This window comes from Ciconia boyciana, chromosome 4 (assembly GCF_034638445.1).
Source record: "Ciconia boyciana chromosome 4, ASM3463844v1, whole genome shotgun sequence".
In the NCBI taxonomy this organism is placed as follows: Eukaryota; Metazoa; Chordata; class Aves; order Ciconiiformes; family Ciconiidae; genus Ciconia; species Ciconia boyciana.
The window spans coordinates 46,899,384-46,917,549 of record NC_132937.1 but is presented as its reverse complement, the minus strand read 5'-3'; the positions used below and the strand labels follow the sequence as shown (position 1 = coordinate 46,917,549).

The following is an 18,166-nucleotide window of genomic DNA, read 5'->3' as shown; positions in this document are numbered from 1 at the left end:
ACAACTGATTAGGACCCTAGATTTTAAATCTTGTTTGAAAACGAGATCAGCCCCTAAACATCAAATCTCTACATAATCTGCAATCCAGGAACAGACCTGAGTGTTCATCAAAACAATCCCTTGACCTAATGGTTTGCAGCTTAAACAGATAAAAGAAAATAGTCAAAGAGCCAGGGAGACAGAGAATTGCTTAAGATCAATTCTACCAAGAGAGGCAAAACTACATCTTGCTCAATATCTTGTCTGTAAGAACAGGGAAAATTCTAGTAAGCTGCAGCTTAAGGGTCTACTGCCATTATTTCATGATAAATACCCTTGCAGACTCTTCCTTCATGGATTTGTCAAATATTTTTTTGAACCCGTTTACGGTCTTGTATAGTCACATCACAGCACTGGTGTGCTAGGAAGACACTAGGAAGAGAACCTAGGTCTCCCATGCCCAAACTACTTCCTAACATTTTTTTTTTTTTTTTCCATTTAACTTACCATCGAGACGCAGGTAAAGGAAATTTCGAAAGGCAAAGTAGTCTTCCATAATGGTCATGAGTGACGTCATTTGACAGAAAAGAAGCACACGATGGTTAGTAGCTCGTAACTTTGGTAGAATACGATCGAGTAGCTCAAACTTCCCTGAGGCCCGATAAAGTTCAGCTCTGTTGAAGAGAAAAAGCACAGTAAATGCCAGAATGAGCCTGCATTTAGAAAAGTTTTTTGTCATTATTATGTCAGACTATAACAGAGAGATTAATTTACTTAAGAGAAACAAGACTAATAACACTTTTCTCTCTTTAAAATTGTTTACGTTGATTAAAATAAAAAAATACACACCCATGTGAATTCATGTTTGGAAAGGATTTTTCTTCAATTATAAAAACTGTGTGGACTTTCAACCACACAGAATACCTTCCTTTATGAAACTCAATTCTGTTTCATTATTTATCGAAACAAACATTATTTCTCAGCTAGATAAACATTTTATCAGTTAAGACATTCACCTGCTAGTTTTGCTTTCAACTGGCATTTATTGCAGCTGTAAGTTGTATTCATCAGGCACATGTTAGAAACAATTCTCTTTCCACTCAACTACTAGGCACATAAAAGTGAAACATTCCAAACTGAACTAATATACAGAGATAATGGGAGGAGTCTGACAGAGGATATACTCTTTAGCCATATAACCTTAGTAGTCCTGAACAATGTTTAGTTGCTTTGATTAGCTGCTCTCCTGTCTTCTATGCCATGAATTGCAAAACAGACTCTCAGCACTGAAATTCAAGTCATAACTGAGAAAATGAGTAAAAGTAAACAGGATGTCTAAATCAGCATCACAGTGATATGCTTTACAAAAACAAATTTCATATAACTTTTTCTAACCTTGAGTCTGTACTCTCAAAATACGATTTATCATTAGCAATGGTATACTTAAGTCCACAAGATACATGGCCTTCTGATATGCGTACCTACGTAATCAGCAAAAGATTAAACTGTTTAGGAGATAAGTAGTCTGGTATACTGGTTAAGGAGACAAATAGTCTGGTACACTAATTAAGGAAAAAAGAAAAAATCTCATTAACACCTGAACAGGAAGGGGGTCAGGTGGAAGATACACACCTTTCCTTTAGAAAGCATCCATTTCTAGAGAGTTGCACAAAGAAGTGCCAAGAAAAAAATTTAAATCTATTTCATTTCAAATAATGGAAGAAATGCTACTTTAATTTGGAAAAAAGATGGTAAAGAGGGAAAAGCTGAATGCAAAAGTAACGAGAAGGAGAAGAAAATCCCAACTGATATCCCTGAAGAGTCATTCCAATGAATTTCAGATGGTATCTAAGCTACTTCAAAATAAGGGGAAAGGAAGACATCAGTTTACAATCTTCTCTGACTGTCCTCCTGAAAGGGATGGAGAGTCATAAAAAGCTCCTGTAACACTTCTAGTACTGCTATGTGCCCTGTGCCTCCTCTGCCTTTCTATAAACTGCTCAAGTTTGTTAGTATGCACCTTCTAGAGAAAGAATGTGATACATTAGTTCTGATACAACGTTATGAACAGGAGGAAAAACTGAAAGAGTTACCCGTTGATGACACCATTTGAGTAGCCTAAATGTTCAGCGAAGGACTCCTGCGGAGGTATAAGCCATAAACAGATTATTACAAACTACACAGTAACCCAAAATTATGCATTCTTACATCAATTAAATTAAATATATGAGTATTGAGGTTTGAGTTGCACTACGTTCATACTCTTGGAATCCACCTTGTAGCAACAGCGCTCTGCTTAATGTTTTCCTGTACTACTATTATTTGAAATTCATGGTTTGCAGAAGTAACTTCTGTCAGCATACATTTTACCAGATTACAAATACAGTAGAACCTAATTAATTTATACTAGTTACTGGAAGATCCATTTGCAAATTACTCTAATTAATTAGCATACAAGAGAACAAAGAGTGAAAACTACAATGGTAATACATCACAGTAGGTACTTAATTATTCATTCACAAATATAGCTACATTCCAGATATTTATGACACTTTCTATCTTTTACCTTATATTTATGTACTTTGGGTCCTAATGAGAGATGCTATATAGATAGTACCTTTTTGCCGAAAAAACAAGGTGGATAGAATAGGACAATTTTGGTTGCTATTGTAAAAGATTAGCAGCCTGATAGTTATAAAGATCCTACACACAGCATTTTGAACTAGTGTCTCTACATCATAAATTAAGTCTAAGTAGAGATTAACTTGCTCTGGAACGTCTTAAATTAAAAAAAAACCACTTCATTTTTTAAAGACAGTGTCTCCACAAGATGAAATGCTTTAAAACTTCAGATTACCTATAAAAAGCTGGCAGTTGGTCCATTTGTTTCTAAAAATAAGGGACCATAATTATCATGTTTTTCAAATGTGTCCTTGTCAGCACAAATGATGTGGACAGAGATGTCCTCTCCCACACACATAAACTTCAAGAGCAGTTTTCTCTTATGCTAGCCATCTGAATAAAAACAACTCTCAAAATCAAACCTGTCAGTCTTACCTCAATGTGTTGAAACATGTACGGGTGATTGCATATCTTTCTCAATTGCATGATAGTGTTCATAAGAGTTTTTGCTCCACCTTTTCCCTATGGGTACAAACAATGCAAATCAAATGATGCATCTAATTTCTTAGCTTATTAATGAAGCTTTTGAAAGATATTTTAAAATGCAGGCATAAAAACATTTCTACCCCAAACCTGAACACCACATCACTAATAAAAAAAAAACCCAACCAAAACCCAACGAAAACCCAGAAGCTACTGTGCAGTTGTCTAGCTGTATAAATTCATCTATCACAAGGATGCTCCATAACACAAAAGGAAGACCTGGAAGTAATCCATGAAGTGCATTATGTACCTACCTGCAGTATTCACAGTGGGAAGCAGAGCATTTACTGTCCTGCATACTGTTTATTTACAGTGTTTATTATGAAACAATACAAATTCTATCTGGTCTGAACCTTCTAACAGGAAACGATTCTAGCCGGATGCTTTCCAATTCTACAGTATCTCCTCTTGTCTGTTAATTGGATATATGGGTTTCTCTTTCCAGGCCAAGTAAAACACATGGCCACAGGCAGCTAAAAAGCTAGAGATAACCAAATCTCATGAGTTATCTTAATATTTAACAAAGTATATTCTCAAAACCTACTCTACAGTGAATTTTTTTCAGCATGAGGACAGACTTCACACAATAGTCGGTTGTGCTGGACTAAACTGTATGATTAAAACCTAATTGCAACTGGTGGATACAAGTTTGAGAACATCATATCATAGTAACATTGCCAAACATTCGTGGCTTTCAGATGCCACTTTGCTTTGTTGTAATTTTATGAAAATGTAATCAGGGTGGCTGCAATATTCCAAGCTTACTGTATGACTAATTCAGATTTATTTTAAAAATCTCAGCCAAAACAATTTAGCAATTTCCAATAGTAAAACTAGGGAAAAGTATACTATTGGATCATATTATATACTAGTAACATTCTACTCTTTCCTGGAAAGTACAGTGAAATCGTAATTTCCACCTAGAGCAGATATTTTACATTTGAAGGGGGTTACTCCACACATCGAAAAGTTGGGTTTGTTCTTTTCAAAATCCTCTCAAATTTCCTCCAAAATGCAGTTCGTATTTCTTTTAAGAGTCATTTGCTAGAGCTTTCCAGCTTAATGAATTCTCTCTAGTCTGAGCTGGTTCCAGGCCACAGCTGCAGAAAGACAGGATTTTTTCCTAACACAGTAGTTGTCTGATCACTGAAGCCAAGTGTTCTGAACAACCACCTCCCTCTGCTGGTAACAGGTAGTATGGATAAGAGAGCCTGATGCAGTTAAAGAAAAAAATTCATTACGAGAGGGTAGCAAGAAAGGAAAAACTTCAGACCCTTGGGGAGAGGGGAAGGAGAGGGAGGTGTTCAGAAGACATCAAAGGCAATTTGAATGGGTTAAGCAAAAAGCTGGGTGGAGAAGCAAGTAGGGGAAAATCGACAGAAGATTCTGAGCTGGTGAAAAAGAGGAAACAGACCAGAAAGGGAAGGAAGTAGAAGACTGTGATACAAAATGAAAATTGTAGGACAAAAGTAAAGACATCAAACTACAAAATTACATTAAAAATACAACAGAGGAACATAAATTAATGTTTACAAAGTGCTCAAACTATGAAGATGAGTATCAATATCCAACAATAAGAACCAGCTTTGTCTGGAATTTTAATAAGCACCAGCAAACAAAACAATCTGACTGCATGAAACAAGGAGGGTAAAATAAGATACTGAATAAAAAAAGTCACCCATTGTACCAGTGCAAACCAGCAAAAGGATGGTGGAAAGACAGTATGTGATCGCACTGCATCAGTAACAGACACATAACAGGGTGCAAACACAAACTGTTACACACCAGCTGTTCTGCAGTGTCTATTCAAGATATTTCACATTTATTATAATGTGAAAAGTGTATACATAAATAAGCTGATGAATGGCAACTTGATTACTCTATATTAACTGGATCAAGTCCCATGATGGCATAATCAACATTTACTAATACGTAGTCTAAATCCAACTATGTGACTTTGAATCCTACTCTTCTCTTAAGGAACTTTGTCATTAACATACCTTAGAAGTATGAATACAAGCATACAGCCCTAGCTGGCTGAAATAAGACTTAGACTTAATGAATAGCTCTGAAAGACAAGATTAATAACCTTCTGTAGCCAGCATTGCCACAACCACAATTATTCAGGCACATTATTGGATTAAACACAGCCAAGGGAAATGCTGGTTTTTTTCAAACATTGCCTGTTTGCAGGAAGGCATTGTAACTACAGTGAATACAAATAGTTTCTTTTCCTTGTGAATAGACAGCATGAACTGCAATCTTGTAAAACAAAAGCATGTCTGATAGAGATTTCTTTTCCCATGACAGATACCTGCAGTAAGAGCCTACATACTAATTTTATAAAACAGAAATCATATTGTTAACATGTTTAATCGGAATACATTGTTTCCTACATGTTTTAGTCTTTCTTTGTACCTTCTTGTCTTTTTCAGAACCATCTGTGAGAAGGATTCCCTTGGCTTGCATGTGACGGTACAGGATCTTCTGAAGAGCTGACATATCACATTTGATCACATATTCCACCTAGTGTAAAAAAAAAAAACAACAACCATAAACACACTGACATAATAACCTTAGTAGGATCTAACTGCAGGTTGTCATCCTAAAACACAAACTAAAAATCTACTAATCTTTTACCCATACCCTAACACCACATATGATTTCAGTGAGCAGCAATCCAACACCAAGCACAGCAATGATTATCTCAAAAGATTATCGGAGTCACAACTCCTGAGACAGCTGGATCCTAAGAATGTAACTGCAGAATTGCCAAACATATTTTTTTCTCATTCTGTAATTTTAACAATTTCAAAAAATAACTAAGAATTAATTTTGTTTTACTTTATGTTTAACATGTAATTAAAAAAAAACATTTTACATTTAATAACCTGTGGACTTTATTATGTCTGTAAAACATTATAAAAATATCAAGCAAAGCATTGTATAAATATCATCATTGTATACCTAGCAAATAAGCATCCCTCATAGTGTCTAATTAGCATTACGCTTACCTAGGTTGGCATAGAAATATGCCATTTTCTCAACATCAACTAAAAACACAGGGAATTAATCATGTACTGTATGATCCCCACATTCAGTTCAACTTCTTGTTCAGCTTTGTAAAACTATATTTATTACAGCAGTTTTTGCGCACTGTCTTTAAATCCAGTAATACAAAGACTTCATACCTCAATTTAACCCTTTTTTTTTTTTATTACCCAATTTCCAGATTACAGTCACTATGTTTTTGATAAGTTATGTAAACCAAAACCAGTCACATAATAAAGGCATACTACTGGCTAGAAATCTTTCAAGTGGTGACTAAAAGAAGAAGTGTAAGTTTCCTAACGTTTAATAAATAAATGGAATAAAAATTATCAGGTTATTTTCTTCTCAGAAAGACAGGAGGATAAACTCATTAAAGAGAAGTGATTATTTCTTCAATGGCTTCTTTACCAAGATTTATAAGATCAAATGAAACTGATTAATAGGCTTCAGTCGGTAAGTTCAGTCCTCATGGTTGGACTAACCACTTTTTTCGTAAACAAAGTAATGGAAACAAAAAGAAACATGGTCCTCTGAGTACCAGTGTGTATGCAACTTCTAAATCCTCCTCCAATTGTTATTAATGGATTTACCAAATACTGTGGCTCTAACTGGCAGAAATTTGAATAAAGATTTCAGTAATATTTTTAAATGTAAGTATGTTTCATTCTCAAATAAATGCTTCTGAGGATACTGAGAATCTGACATTTGAAGGAACAGAAAGTCACAACATTAGTAATGTTCACAACATTATAAAGATGAGAAAGAAATTTTAAAAAAGCCTTTCCTTTAAGTACTGTCACTAAGCATCTGTACAGAGCTCTTCATTCATTCAGACAGTGTTAGTCAGCTCATAACACAACTTCGAAAAAATTAATTTTGGTATGGTTTTAATCCAGTTGACATTAGCACCAAATTTTCCCTAACACACCTTCAAATTTACTTTTTTATTTAGCTGCTGTTGTTATTCTGGGAAGGGTGAATGGCAAAAGTGATGCAGGACTGCAGAGGACAGGATGGGGCAAGATGAGTTGCCCAGAGATAAAAACAATGATATTTCAAATCAGAAGAGAATTTTATGTTCTGAATTAAAAAGCCACAAGTTAAAATAAATTTGTGCAATTTCAACAAGACACTTCACACAACTCCTGGAATATTAACGCAGGAACAAATTCTGCCTGCTTTATCAAGTCCAGTAGTCCTTTAGGAATTTCAGTGAACTAGCTAAGGGAGCAAAGATTCTACCTAGTGCAGGGAGGATGAGACAGGACAGAATTTAATCCTCAGTGTATGGCTGACTCACTCACAATTTGAAACCAGATATTATGGAAATAAGTTGCATGTCTTATATGGATGACTACAAACAGAATTAAAGCTGTAAGACTGGTGAGGAATCTTGAGAATGCAGAAACTTTAGGCATTCAGGCTTCCTCAGTGGCCAACTTTCTTTGCAGAGTTATAAACAAATAAACTGCAGCAATAACAGCTGCTACAGAAGTCCTCTTCTGTAAAATAAATCTGGAAAAGGAACATTACATAATGCTTTAAAAAAGTATTAAACCCCTTCCACAACTCCTCTCATTGCAAACCTTTTCTGGCAGTTGAGACTCAACCTCTTTCTTCAATCTTCTCAGCAAGAAGGGTCGGAGCACTTTATGGAGACGACGAATGATCAGAATAGTTTCTTCCTCATTTAAGTCCACCTACAGAAGTTTATAAAAGTCACTACAAGGCAACTCAGTATATTAAGTAATGTATTCTCTCATATGAAAGGTTAAGTATGTGCAATAATTACTTGCATGTTACAACCAAACTGATGCTGAGTCAAAAAAGACACTGATATTAAAATTTTCTGGCATTATAAAAAAGGTGGCTCTTAGTTACATTAAATCCCTAAGTACCAGGGAGAGTTCAAACACTAATCCTTCTGTATAAGCTCCTTTCTGTTTTCATCAAAGTGTTTTTTTTCTGATGTTTTAAAAAAAACTGCCACAGTACCCTTTCTCCAGTCATGGCAAATGGAGCGTTGAACCACTGTTCAAAGGTGCTGCAGCTCTTGAAAATGGTTGGGAGGAGGAAATTGAGAAGAGCCCAAAGTTCAGGCAATTTGTTCTGCAATGGAGTCCCAGTCAGCAGTATTCGCCTAGGGGCCACATAGTGAGTATTCAAGACCTGAGTCAGCTTGCAGTGATGGTTCTTCATTCGATGGCCTTCATCTACTATCATGTATTTCCATCGAATCTGCAAGAAAAAGAAGAAAAGTTGGCAAAGTTAGAGCAGGTCAGACTTAGTTAAACTCCTCCCAACACGTGTAGAACAAAAATATTTCAAGCCTGAGACATAAGTCATTCTCATTTATGAGAAAAGCCAAATCAAACATTATCCTTACAAGCAGCAAAAATATAAACAAACACTAAGTATGCTGAATCTGATGCTGAATCCTGACTTGAACTGCAACAGCAAACAGCGGATTCCTCCTGTTTCTGGGAAAGAGATTAGGGTGATTGCCTCTTCAAGGCCAGAATATAGTTCCCACGGGAAGAAAGAGACCACATAAACTCCAAATAAACCTGTCTGCAACAAGAACCTTGACAGGAGACAAAAGCATTTTCAGACAAAATAACTATGCTCACAAACAACAGCAACCCTGAACTTTGTTTTGTTTCAGCTAATCCTATGTTTTTACTCAAGAACGAAGCAGCATAATTACGATCATCTCATCTCAGTTACTGTATCTTCAAATAAAGTTTCTATTCCTTAATGTGAAAACTTAAATGCAGTCACAGCAGATGTTGAAAGTTGCTCAAGCTCTCTGTAACCACCGGAACGACAACATGGGCAGTCAACACATGTGCCACACTGACCATATGACTAGGAAGGCCTCGGTTTGTACTTTCATAGGTGCTAACTAATTCCATTTTCCAGGGCAGGTTGAATGGCATAGTGCTGTCCTTCCTATCTTTTAGCAAGTGTGGGCAAAAACTAGAGGGGAAGGAAAACTCTGCAGTCTCAAACTGTTCTTAAGTGTTCAGAATTATGCTAAGAAAATACACTGCCTTTGTATCAGCAAGGAAAAATGAATAATCTAGATATGCAGTATGTAACAGAATGAAATAAAGTGAAAATGAACAACAAAGGGACAATAGGACCACATGGTTTCTCTGTATGGCAAAATATCTCCTTAGTCTGCTTTGTGTATACATGAAATAGTCTTACAGTACAGTAGCTTTCAAATTAATTCATTACATTTGAGGTATACATGTTGACAGTCAGTGGGCCTTTAAGAACTGGGCCATGTGTCGTAAAAAGTCTGGATACCTAATTCATGATACAGGTAACTATTTAGTCATTTGGGGAAAAGTGACCACATAGCTGGAAAGGCTTTCATAAGAGTGAGCATCAGGTCAGAAACAATGGAAAAAAATTAAAGTCAGGACTGCAGAGTAGGTTAAATGCCATTAAGCAGAGAGGAAAAAAGTCATGTTTTTCCAAGGACCAGCAGGTATACAGTACTGACAGAACTGCACAAAGGAATTAGTCTCCTGGCCACATTCAGGAAAATCCTGGTGTTTACAGGGAGAAGAGCTGTGACTGAGAAGTCCAATCATAAGCAGAGGAATAGAAAAGTAAATGAAAGATTTAACTTCTGTTGAAGGACAGAACAACAACTGAGAACTTCCCTATAAAACAAAAATGTGTTTTGTGCTGTGCACCATTTGAAGGTGTCTTGAAGGTCTTGCTGTTAAGAGATGACAGGCATTACTACCTTAGCAAGGATATGTTTGTCCTTTATTATGTACTCATAAGTAGTTAAAAGAACATTAAATTTTCCACTTCGAAGCTGAGGAACGAGTGAGCGGCGCATTGCAGGTGTACCCTAAAAGAGAGAGAGAGAAGTGAGCAGTTACTCTTTCTTCTGATGAAGAAAATATATCATTTTTATGAATTAGCAGGCACAGAGCAACCACATGAACTTGCAGTCCTAAAGTACTGCAAACAATATATCAATGCATTACAGACTTCTTTAGAGTGCTTTCCCTAAATGGTTGCTAGACTGTAAAGCTCTGTTTATGGGGCACTGGAAACATGCAGTTAGCGGTCTAGTCTCCTTACAAATTGCTTGGCCATACCACTACTACAGTAGCCAACCAGCACAGTATTCAGCTATGTATAAAATGTGAAGCAGTTACCATTTGTATTACTCTCATCAGAAGCCTTGCAATGTGATAATTAACAATTTTATTCTGCATTTCACTATGTGAAAGTAATTACAGTTTATTACAGTCTTCTTAGTATAATTAACTCTCACTGCTTAGTACCTGATGTATATGACAAAACTTCATGAGCAAACAGATTAGAAATGCATGCAGGGGCAGAGGAAAAACTGGCACTATTCTCATCCCTTCAACTCTATAATCACATAAAAAGCAAATCAAACCTTGTAAGATATCTTCACCACAGAAGGAGCCCATTTGTCAAATTCGTATGTCCAATTGGATAGAGTCCTATCATAGAGATTATAAAGGAAAAGTAATATATTTCATCATTTGCAGGTCAAACTTTATAAATGTTTCCAAGTGGTTGTCAACTTTTCAACACATTCCATGTAAGCAACCCCCATAATTAACAGTATATTTGCAAAAATGCACTTTATATACTGCAATAAAATACAAGCATCTCTGAGAGGGGAGTAAACAGAAAAAAGTGTGAAACCCTCTTTCAGCTCACATTCAGGGGCCTCTCTGAAACCAATTCAGAGTAGTATTTTACACACACCTTTGTATTTTGGAGCATATTAAGGACAAGAAAGATAACCCTGACCAAAAAATAGATTTGTAAGTTCTTTTATACTGTTTATCATCCAAAAACTGACATTACAACTTTTCAAATATAGCCTCACGAAGTTCACAATAGAATTAATCTGTGTTCTACTCGAGTAGAAAGACTCATAGCGCCACCCAGTGCCACAATGCAGGTCCATTTTTGCACTGTGTTTCTGCTGTTTGATCACAACAAACAGGTTTTTATGGCTAAGCTAGTTGCTATCATGATACAGCAGCAAAAAATAACCTTGAGATTTTTTGGTTGCTTCCTTTTTTTTTTTTCTCCTTAGTGGACCTGTGATGGCAGCAGTACTAGCTTTAGGAAAAGGCAGGGAAAGGTGGCTTTTAAAATGCATACGAGAAAGACATTTCAGCTTGTATCTTTTAGAAACATAAGAAAAATAATTACTTAAAAGAAATCTGATTTTTTTACTGTGCCTGTCTGAAATCTGACATTAATAACACTCTCCCTTCATTTTTAACTTTGTTTTACTTTACAGATCGTCTCCCAGCCATTTCTTTTCACACTACAGCTCATCATTTGTATTCATACACTTAGGCACAGCTATGGTATTTGTGTTAGTCAACCAGTTACTACTGCAGCACAGCCAGAAGACAGGATACCTCAAAAGAGATCAAAAGAGATGGCCACAAATAGAATTTATCCCAATCCTACAACACATTTGCACGCTCAGCACAATTAGTGGACAAATTATCTAATGCAAAGGCCAGGGAACTTCTGCACATCAATCAAGCTACTTACACACAAAAATAAGCAAATAACTCCTTAGTATCCTACATCAGTTTTACAATGCCTGGCAGTTTTTATTTAAAACACAGCACTTCAAATCACTAAAACCCACACCTCACCCTTTTGAGAAAGGAAAATGCATTAAAGGAAATGTATAAAACAAGTAGCATCTTGGAAAGCTAAGGAAAAGCAAAAAGGGCAGCACAATAAACAATCATAATCTGGACACCTGACCGAAGTGTGAATATTACTCATCAAGGCTACATCCAGGGCTATTTTACAGTTCTTAAAAGATCATCTAACTGAATTAAGGCATGATTACTTGGTATTAGATGGCACATCAGTTGTTTAAAGAATTAAGCAACAGATTTCTAATAGCAGTTAAAGCTTGAATGGGGAACTGCAGGCATGTAATATGGAAGAAATACCATCCCCCTCTTGTGGCTTAAGAGTGAATTACAGTAAATTCACTACTCTGCCAAAAGACTGGACAGTGAAACTAATGGAATCAAGTGCTTTATCAGCCTTCTGGTCACCCTTCCAATGTCAGAAAATTAGCTGGGAACAAATGATCAAAGAAAACACTGAATGTTTTCTGTGTAAACATTTTTTGTAAACATGCTCAGTGTAATACCACTGTGCACCTCACCTTGTCATTACATGAAAAACAAGCGTGTGTTCCGAATAAACCAATCTGCAATGCTTAGAATGGTAAGAGCAGAAAGAGATCCTTTACTTACGAAAGGGGAACAATGATGAGATAGGGGCCATTGAGTCTTTTGTGCTCCATCAGGTAAGTGATGAGTGCAATAGTCTGTATTGTCTTCCCTAGTCCCATTTCATCAGCTAAAATTCCATTCAGATTGTTATTATAGAGTGAAACCATCCATTCCAGTCCCTGGAGCTGAAATGAAGAATAATAGTTTCAGTTATTTAAAACCCACACAAATAATTAACACCTGTACTACAGAATCAAGGTTCTGATGTCCCTGCCTACTTAGACATTGGATTTCCTTTAATAATACTATATGCACGGGGATCCCTGGCTATTTTAACACCCTCCCTCCACAAAAAAAAACCAAAACAAGACAAATTTCTGGTAACAGCCACATGGAGATCATCGGTCCTGTTTAGCAGAGCCCATAATATGAAGTCAGATGTCATACATGGAGGTTTTTTTGTATTGCACACAAAGCAACATGGGCACTCACACATAAGGTTGATAAATACTTAACATTACAAGCGTTTGTTCTTCAATTTCAACACTGTCAAATGTTAAACTTTCTGTGTATATTTCATGCCATTTGCCTGTGTCAATTAAAATCTTTCAAAACCAAACCCATCAAGTCTGCGCAAAACATGTAAGCCTAACACTTGCCAACTGCATCACTCTCATGCATTGTCTAAAGCTCTTGTAGCACATGTCCATTTAGCATCTGCTGTCCATACCTCCACATGTCAGAGTAAGCCTCCTTTGTCCAATTATGCCTTGTGTATCAAATCCCAGAGCTGGAAGGAAGCCAGAGTGCTGTAGCTACATAACGGAGTTTCACACCCTAAGGAGTACTGCTAGAAAGCACTGAGTCAGATTATTCCCTTGTCACACAGGCTTCCGCATATGTGTGTATCACATTACTCATGCAAGTGCAAAGTAAGTTTTTGCTTCTAAGATCCAGACTTTTGATATGTCTCATGCATGAAGAGAAAAGTAAATTAAGAGGCCCGAGAAAGTTCAGAGAGGAAACACTACATGCTTAAAGTAACCTTCTGTTGTCCCTGCGAGAGAGTATCCAAAATAATGTTGCCAATTTACTGTCTTTATGTACCTGCTGACTGATTTATATTTAGGTATTAAATACTCAGGCCACCAAGAGTTGATCAGAATTTGTTCTGCAACCGTATGTCCCACTTACAAAGTAGCTTCAGAATTGAGAATAGGAAAACTGTCTTTTCTACATCATTGAACTTTCTCCACTGACATATACCAATATGAAGGAAGAGACAATCTGACCAAACTTGACAGTAGGAAACATGGAAAAGCAGAAAAAAAGTTGATAAGAAAAAAGCATGTAAAATCTAGAGGATGGGGAAATACAGCAAGTGAAGGGGAGAGTCGCAGAACAGTCCCCTTCAGAACATTCTTGCTAGAAGCAAAGCCAAGCCTCAAGGCTCCTGACATAAAGCTCCTTAAGACAAGTGTGCCTCTTACCTCTGGTGCAATTACTGTATAGAACAGACGCCATAGAGAACAAATCTACTTATTCGATTGCTAGATATCACACTGAGCAGCTAAAGGACCTGCTCTAATTGGCAATCCCTGTGAGTGTCCGTGTAACTCCACAAACTGAATTATTTTGCTTCATGCCACACAGGGAAATTGTATTGCAAAACACAGATCTGCGTAATTTAAGAATACTTCCATGTTCCATAAATAATTACAATTCAGGAAGTAAAGGAATTATCAAAATTTTAATTTCCCATCCATGAGCACTTTAGGGCCATCAAATTAGTACTGTTATCTACTATTCACTTAGTACATCAGGTAAACCTTCCCAGACAAAGAATCAGGATTATGCAGCAAAGAAGGCTGCTGACTTCATCTGTTAGCTCCCTGCTTCACTGGGTGCACAAGCTGGACAACATATTGACAATGAAGCAGCAAAAATAAAGAGGGCACCATAGCTGAGAAAGTGGCATATTTCTCTGTATGGTTGGATTCTGTCTTGTCTTAGTCACAGCATTCCTCAGCAATGCCAGAAAAGTTATTCAACCTATCATGTTCAAAATCAGTCCCTGAAGGATGTGTTCCTCTTTTTGTCGCGGGCTCACAGTGAGACACCTAGAAGTGCTAAGGATTCACAACAGAATTCAAATTCTGATGGAGTTTTGCTATGAACAAGTAAGGTCACGGGTTTATTCAGTTTGGAACAGACCTCAGGCAGTCTCTAGGCCAATCCCCTGCCCAAAGCAGGTCCAGCCTTGGGGCCAGGTTGCTCAATGCTTTAAGTGGTCAGCAATTGAAAACCTCCTAGGTAAAGCACCTCTGAGCCACTGCTGCACAGCGGCTCTGTCCTCTTCTGTACACCCAAGTCTGAACCCTCGTTTCAGCTTTTGTTCATTGTCTCTTGTTTTCCCACCATGTGCCACAGTGAGAAGCCCAATATAAAAATACTAAAATGCTTTGAAGAGAAAAGTCAGCTTAACTCCTGAATTTTAAATTATTTAAACAAGCTACTGTAATAGATGGCAGTGCTGAGGAGCATAAGCAGCAGGGGCTGTAATCATAATGCTTTGCACACTTAGGAAACAGTCTTCTTCCTGTTTCTCTGCAAGTATAAATAGATATACATCTTTATGACATCTTGGTGAGTAACTATTATTCTTTATTTTATGTGGATGTAGAAATAATGTTCTGACCGCAGAAAAGATGCAGGTTCTTGGAATTTCCTAGAAAGCTGTACAATAGCAGAAGTGTTGAAAACATGTACCAAGGACATTTTCAATCATAAATTAATCTAGCTTATGGCAGAATACAGAAGTTCCTAGTTACTAAATCCACTGAATGTCTTTAAAGAGTATTAGACATCAACCTCCATAGTAAAATATTTTTCTTGTTTCCAAATTTTATCTATCACTGCACTGAAATATTAGGATCTTAATTAAAAAATAAAATCCTAAACTTTTAAATATTGGAAGAAGAAAAATATTGTTAACACAGCACAAATGAAAACACTAAGCAGAATTGAAATTCCAGGCCAATGAGAAGGATAGCAAAACCAAAATATTATTGGTCTGCAATGAAAAAGTTACAGATGTATGCAGAAAGTTGATATTATTACTCAAGCAGTATGTATGAAACATTATCTGTGATAGGTAACTGTCATAGCTTTGTCCATATAATTCCCAAATTCTAACCTACTAGAGATCTTGTATTTCTTAACAAATTTTCAGTTTGACACTTGAAATACCACATTGAAATGTCGAGCAGAGTTCCAAGTTTTAATTATTTTAATGTTTTAATGATTTCTCACCTGATAATGTTTTAGTGTGCCATTAATAAGAAGAGAAGACTGCTTTTCCACCCTTTCTGTGATTGCATGAGCAACAGTGTAGTAGGACTGAGACCCTCTAGCACTATATTGCATGCTATATTCATCATCCACATCTTGTTTGGCTGTCCTGGAAAGCAGAAAAAGAATTAAAGTGAATTCCCACAAACAAACAGGTTTTTTGACCACAGCTCACATATGCACTAAAGAAACAGTGCAAATCCCCAACTGTGGCAAGTACACCAAAGGGTGCAAGCTACTTTATAAACAGTACACCATTAATACCAAATGTTCATGTTCCTTCTCCTGTAGATGTTCATGCCAGAGAAGCTACCACAACTCACTATGATCTAGAGCAAGCTACTCTTGGGAAACATCACTGTAAGAAATCACAACAAAAAACAGCACTTAAAGAACACTCACTCAATGATTTGCTTTGCATCTTTCTCAGAAACTTCCTCACTGTTAGGATCCAGGAGTATCTTCTCATCTGCTTCTAATCTGCTTGATTCTTCTTCATCATCCTACAGAATGCAGAAAAAGAACAGGGATGGTGGGAAGTACATCATCTTCCCAAGTCATACTTTCAATTGGCATTCACATATTGGTAGCTTTCATTAGTCAATGCTTTATGACAGAAACTTGAACCACAAAGTTCAACTTACACCTATTCTAAAACAGAACTGCACTGCAGTATAAGAAGAAAATAATTTTTGCCATACATTAACCAACAGGAAGTCATGATACTTTGAAATAAAAAGTATTTTCCCCTTTAATGATCTTACTTTTAAAAGCCTTACTCTGTCTACCATGTTCATGGAGAGGATTCCAATACCATGTATATGTTTATATCATATTCCAGATGTGTGATAATCTAATAAAGTTTAAAAAACTACCAAGAACTGCTGGTTTAGGCTTCTAGTTTCTTAACTTTTTAAAAACAGACCACATTTTTACTCTTTTTAAAATAACTTAATTTGTCTTCTGGCTACAGTTGCAACAGATAACCAAAAACTTAACATCTCACTACTGAAGCTGAACAAAACACTGCTCTGCAAAAGAAGTTCTGCAAGTGTATTCTCCTAAGAATGATTTCCCCAGCTCCAAACAACACTGCTGCTAAAGAGTCTGTGATAAAAATGTGGGCATATGTCTTTTAACATTCCTCCTAGAATCTGACAGGTATCAGGCCCTCCCCTTCTCTTAATACTGAGAGTCTTGTAGAATTACAGTAGCAGCCATTAGTCCTACAAAGGCATGTACCTTAACATCATATGGTCCAGTCAGTTTCAGGGGTCATTTGGTCTAGTATTGTAAAGACTGATAGACTTAGGAGATCTGAATTCTATACCTAGTTCTGCTACTAGCCTGTTGATTGAGCATGGTCCTTCTCTAATCCTCAGTTTTCCTCTCCTTTAGAAAGTACTTGTCTGAAAAATGGTATGCATTTTGCTTTTTATAATCAATAAATAATTAATATATAATTATTTATCAATAATTAATCGTTATTGATTATTCATAATATCTAATATTATGACCCTGCAGGGCTGGGATCTTTGTGTGTGTTAATTTCAAGATCCTTTCTAGAATTTTTGTAATAATAGTATTTAAATCACCATTAAAGCACTGAATCAAATAAGCCTACCCTGAACAGTCTGAACCTAACTTTTTAATAAACATAATATATAACAACTGAGTTATTCAGAATTGCGAATAAAACCTCCAATGCATAAACATTAAAGATGTTAACTTCATTCAGCACAAAGCCACAATACAGCCTTTTCTGACATATATTTTAAAATAGGAACCTGCTTACTTATTCTCTGGTTCACAATTATTAATAATCAGAGTAAAATATTTACTTTTCCTAACCCTGGTTATCAGTTAGGTATTTACAGCATATATAAAGGGCAACTGCTATGAACTGAAAAGAATTACAAAACCAGTTACTTTTCCTGTTTGTGTTATTCTTAAAACACCTACACATCTGCTATCGCTTTCCCTTCCTTCCTTATGAAAAAGAGGAAAATATCACTTGGAATAAGTACTTGTTTTTTACTGTATTACTTGTCACAGTATTTTTTTTAAAGAGACATACCTCCTCCTCATATTCAGAGCCACTTTCATCTTCACTGTCTGACCTGGGAGCAACTTCATAGCTGTACGAAGACAACAGAAAGATTATGAATTACAGACAACAAGAAGAGGGATTAGGTTCAATACATTTCCTACTCAGCTTACACATAATAAATTAAAAGAAGAATAGAATAGGTAAAAAAGAATAACTAAGAGAAGCCCATGAAAAATATCAATGCAAACACAAAAAGCAGCCTACCTGTATGGTAACTACT

At 36.3% G+C, this 18,166-nt stretch overlaps 1 protein-coding gene across 9 annotated transcripts in view; it reads right to left on the bottom strand.

Annotated features, from left to right (window-relative positions):
• The window catches only part of SMARCA2 (SWI/SNF related BAF chromatin remodeling complex subunit ATPase 2), a 119,271-nt gene that overhangs the window by 51,778 nt on the left and 49,327 nt on the right, over positions 1–18,166 (bottom strand). For all 9 annotated transcript variants that reach the window (XM_072858982.1, XM_072858980.1, XM_072858984.1 and 6 more), the window contains 12 exons: positions 17,914–17,974; positions 16,239–16,339; positions 15,798–15,945; positions 12,507–12,670; positions 10,631–10,697; positions 9,959–10,069; positions 8,191–8,433; positions 7,782–7,895; positions 5,563–5,670; positions 3,037–3,123; positions 2,073–2,119; positions 487–653 (listed from right to left, as the gene is read on the bottom strand). In XM_072858982.1, the coding sequence (XP_072715083.1) occupies positions 487–653; positions 2,073–2,119; positions 3,037–3,123; positions 5,563–5,670; positions 7,782–7,895; positions 8,191–8,433; positions 9,959–10,069; positions 10,631–10,697; positions 12,507–12,670; positions 15,798–15,945; positions 16,239–16,339; positions 17,914–17,974 (1,418 nt within the window). The remainder of the gene's footprint in view (positions 1–486; positions 654–2,072; positions 2,120–3,036; positions 3,124–5,562; positions 5,671–7,781; positions 7,896–8,190; positions 8,434–9,958; positions 10,070–10,630; positions 10,698–12,506; positions 12,671–15,797; positions 15,946–16,238; positions 16,340–17,913; positions 17,975–18,166) is intronic.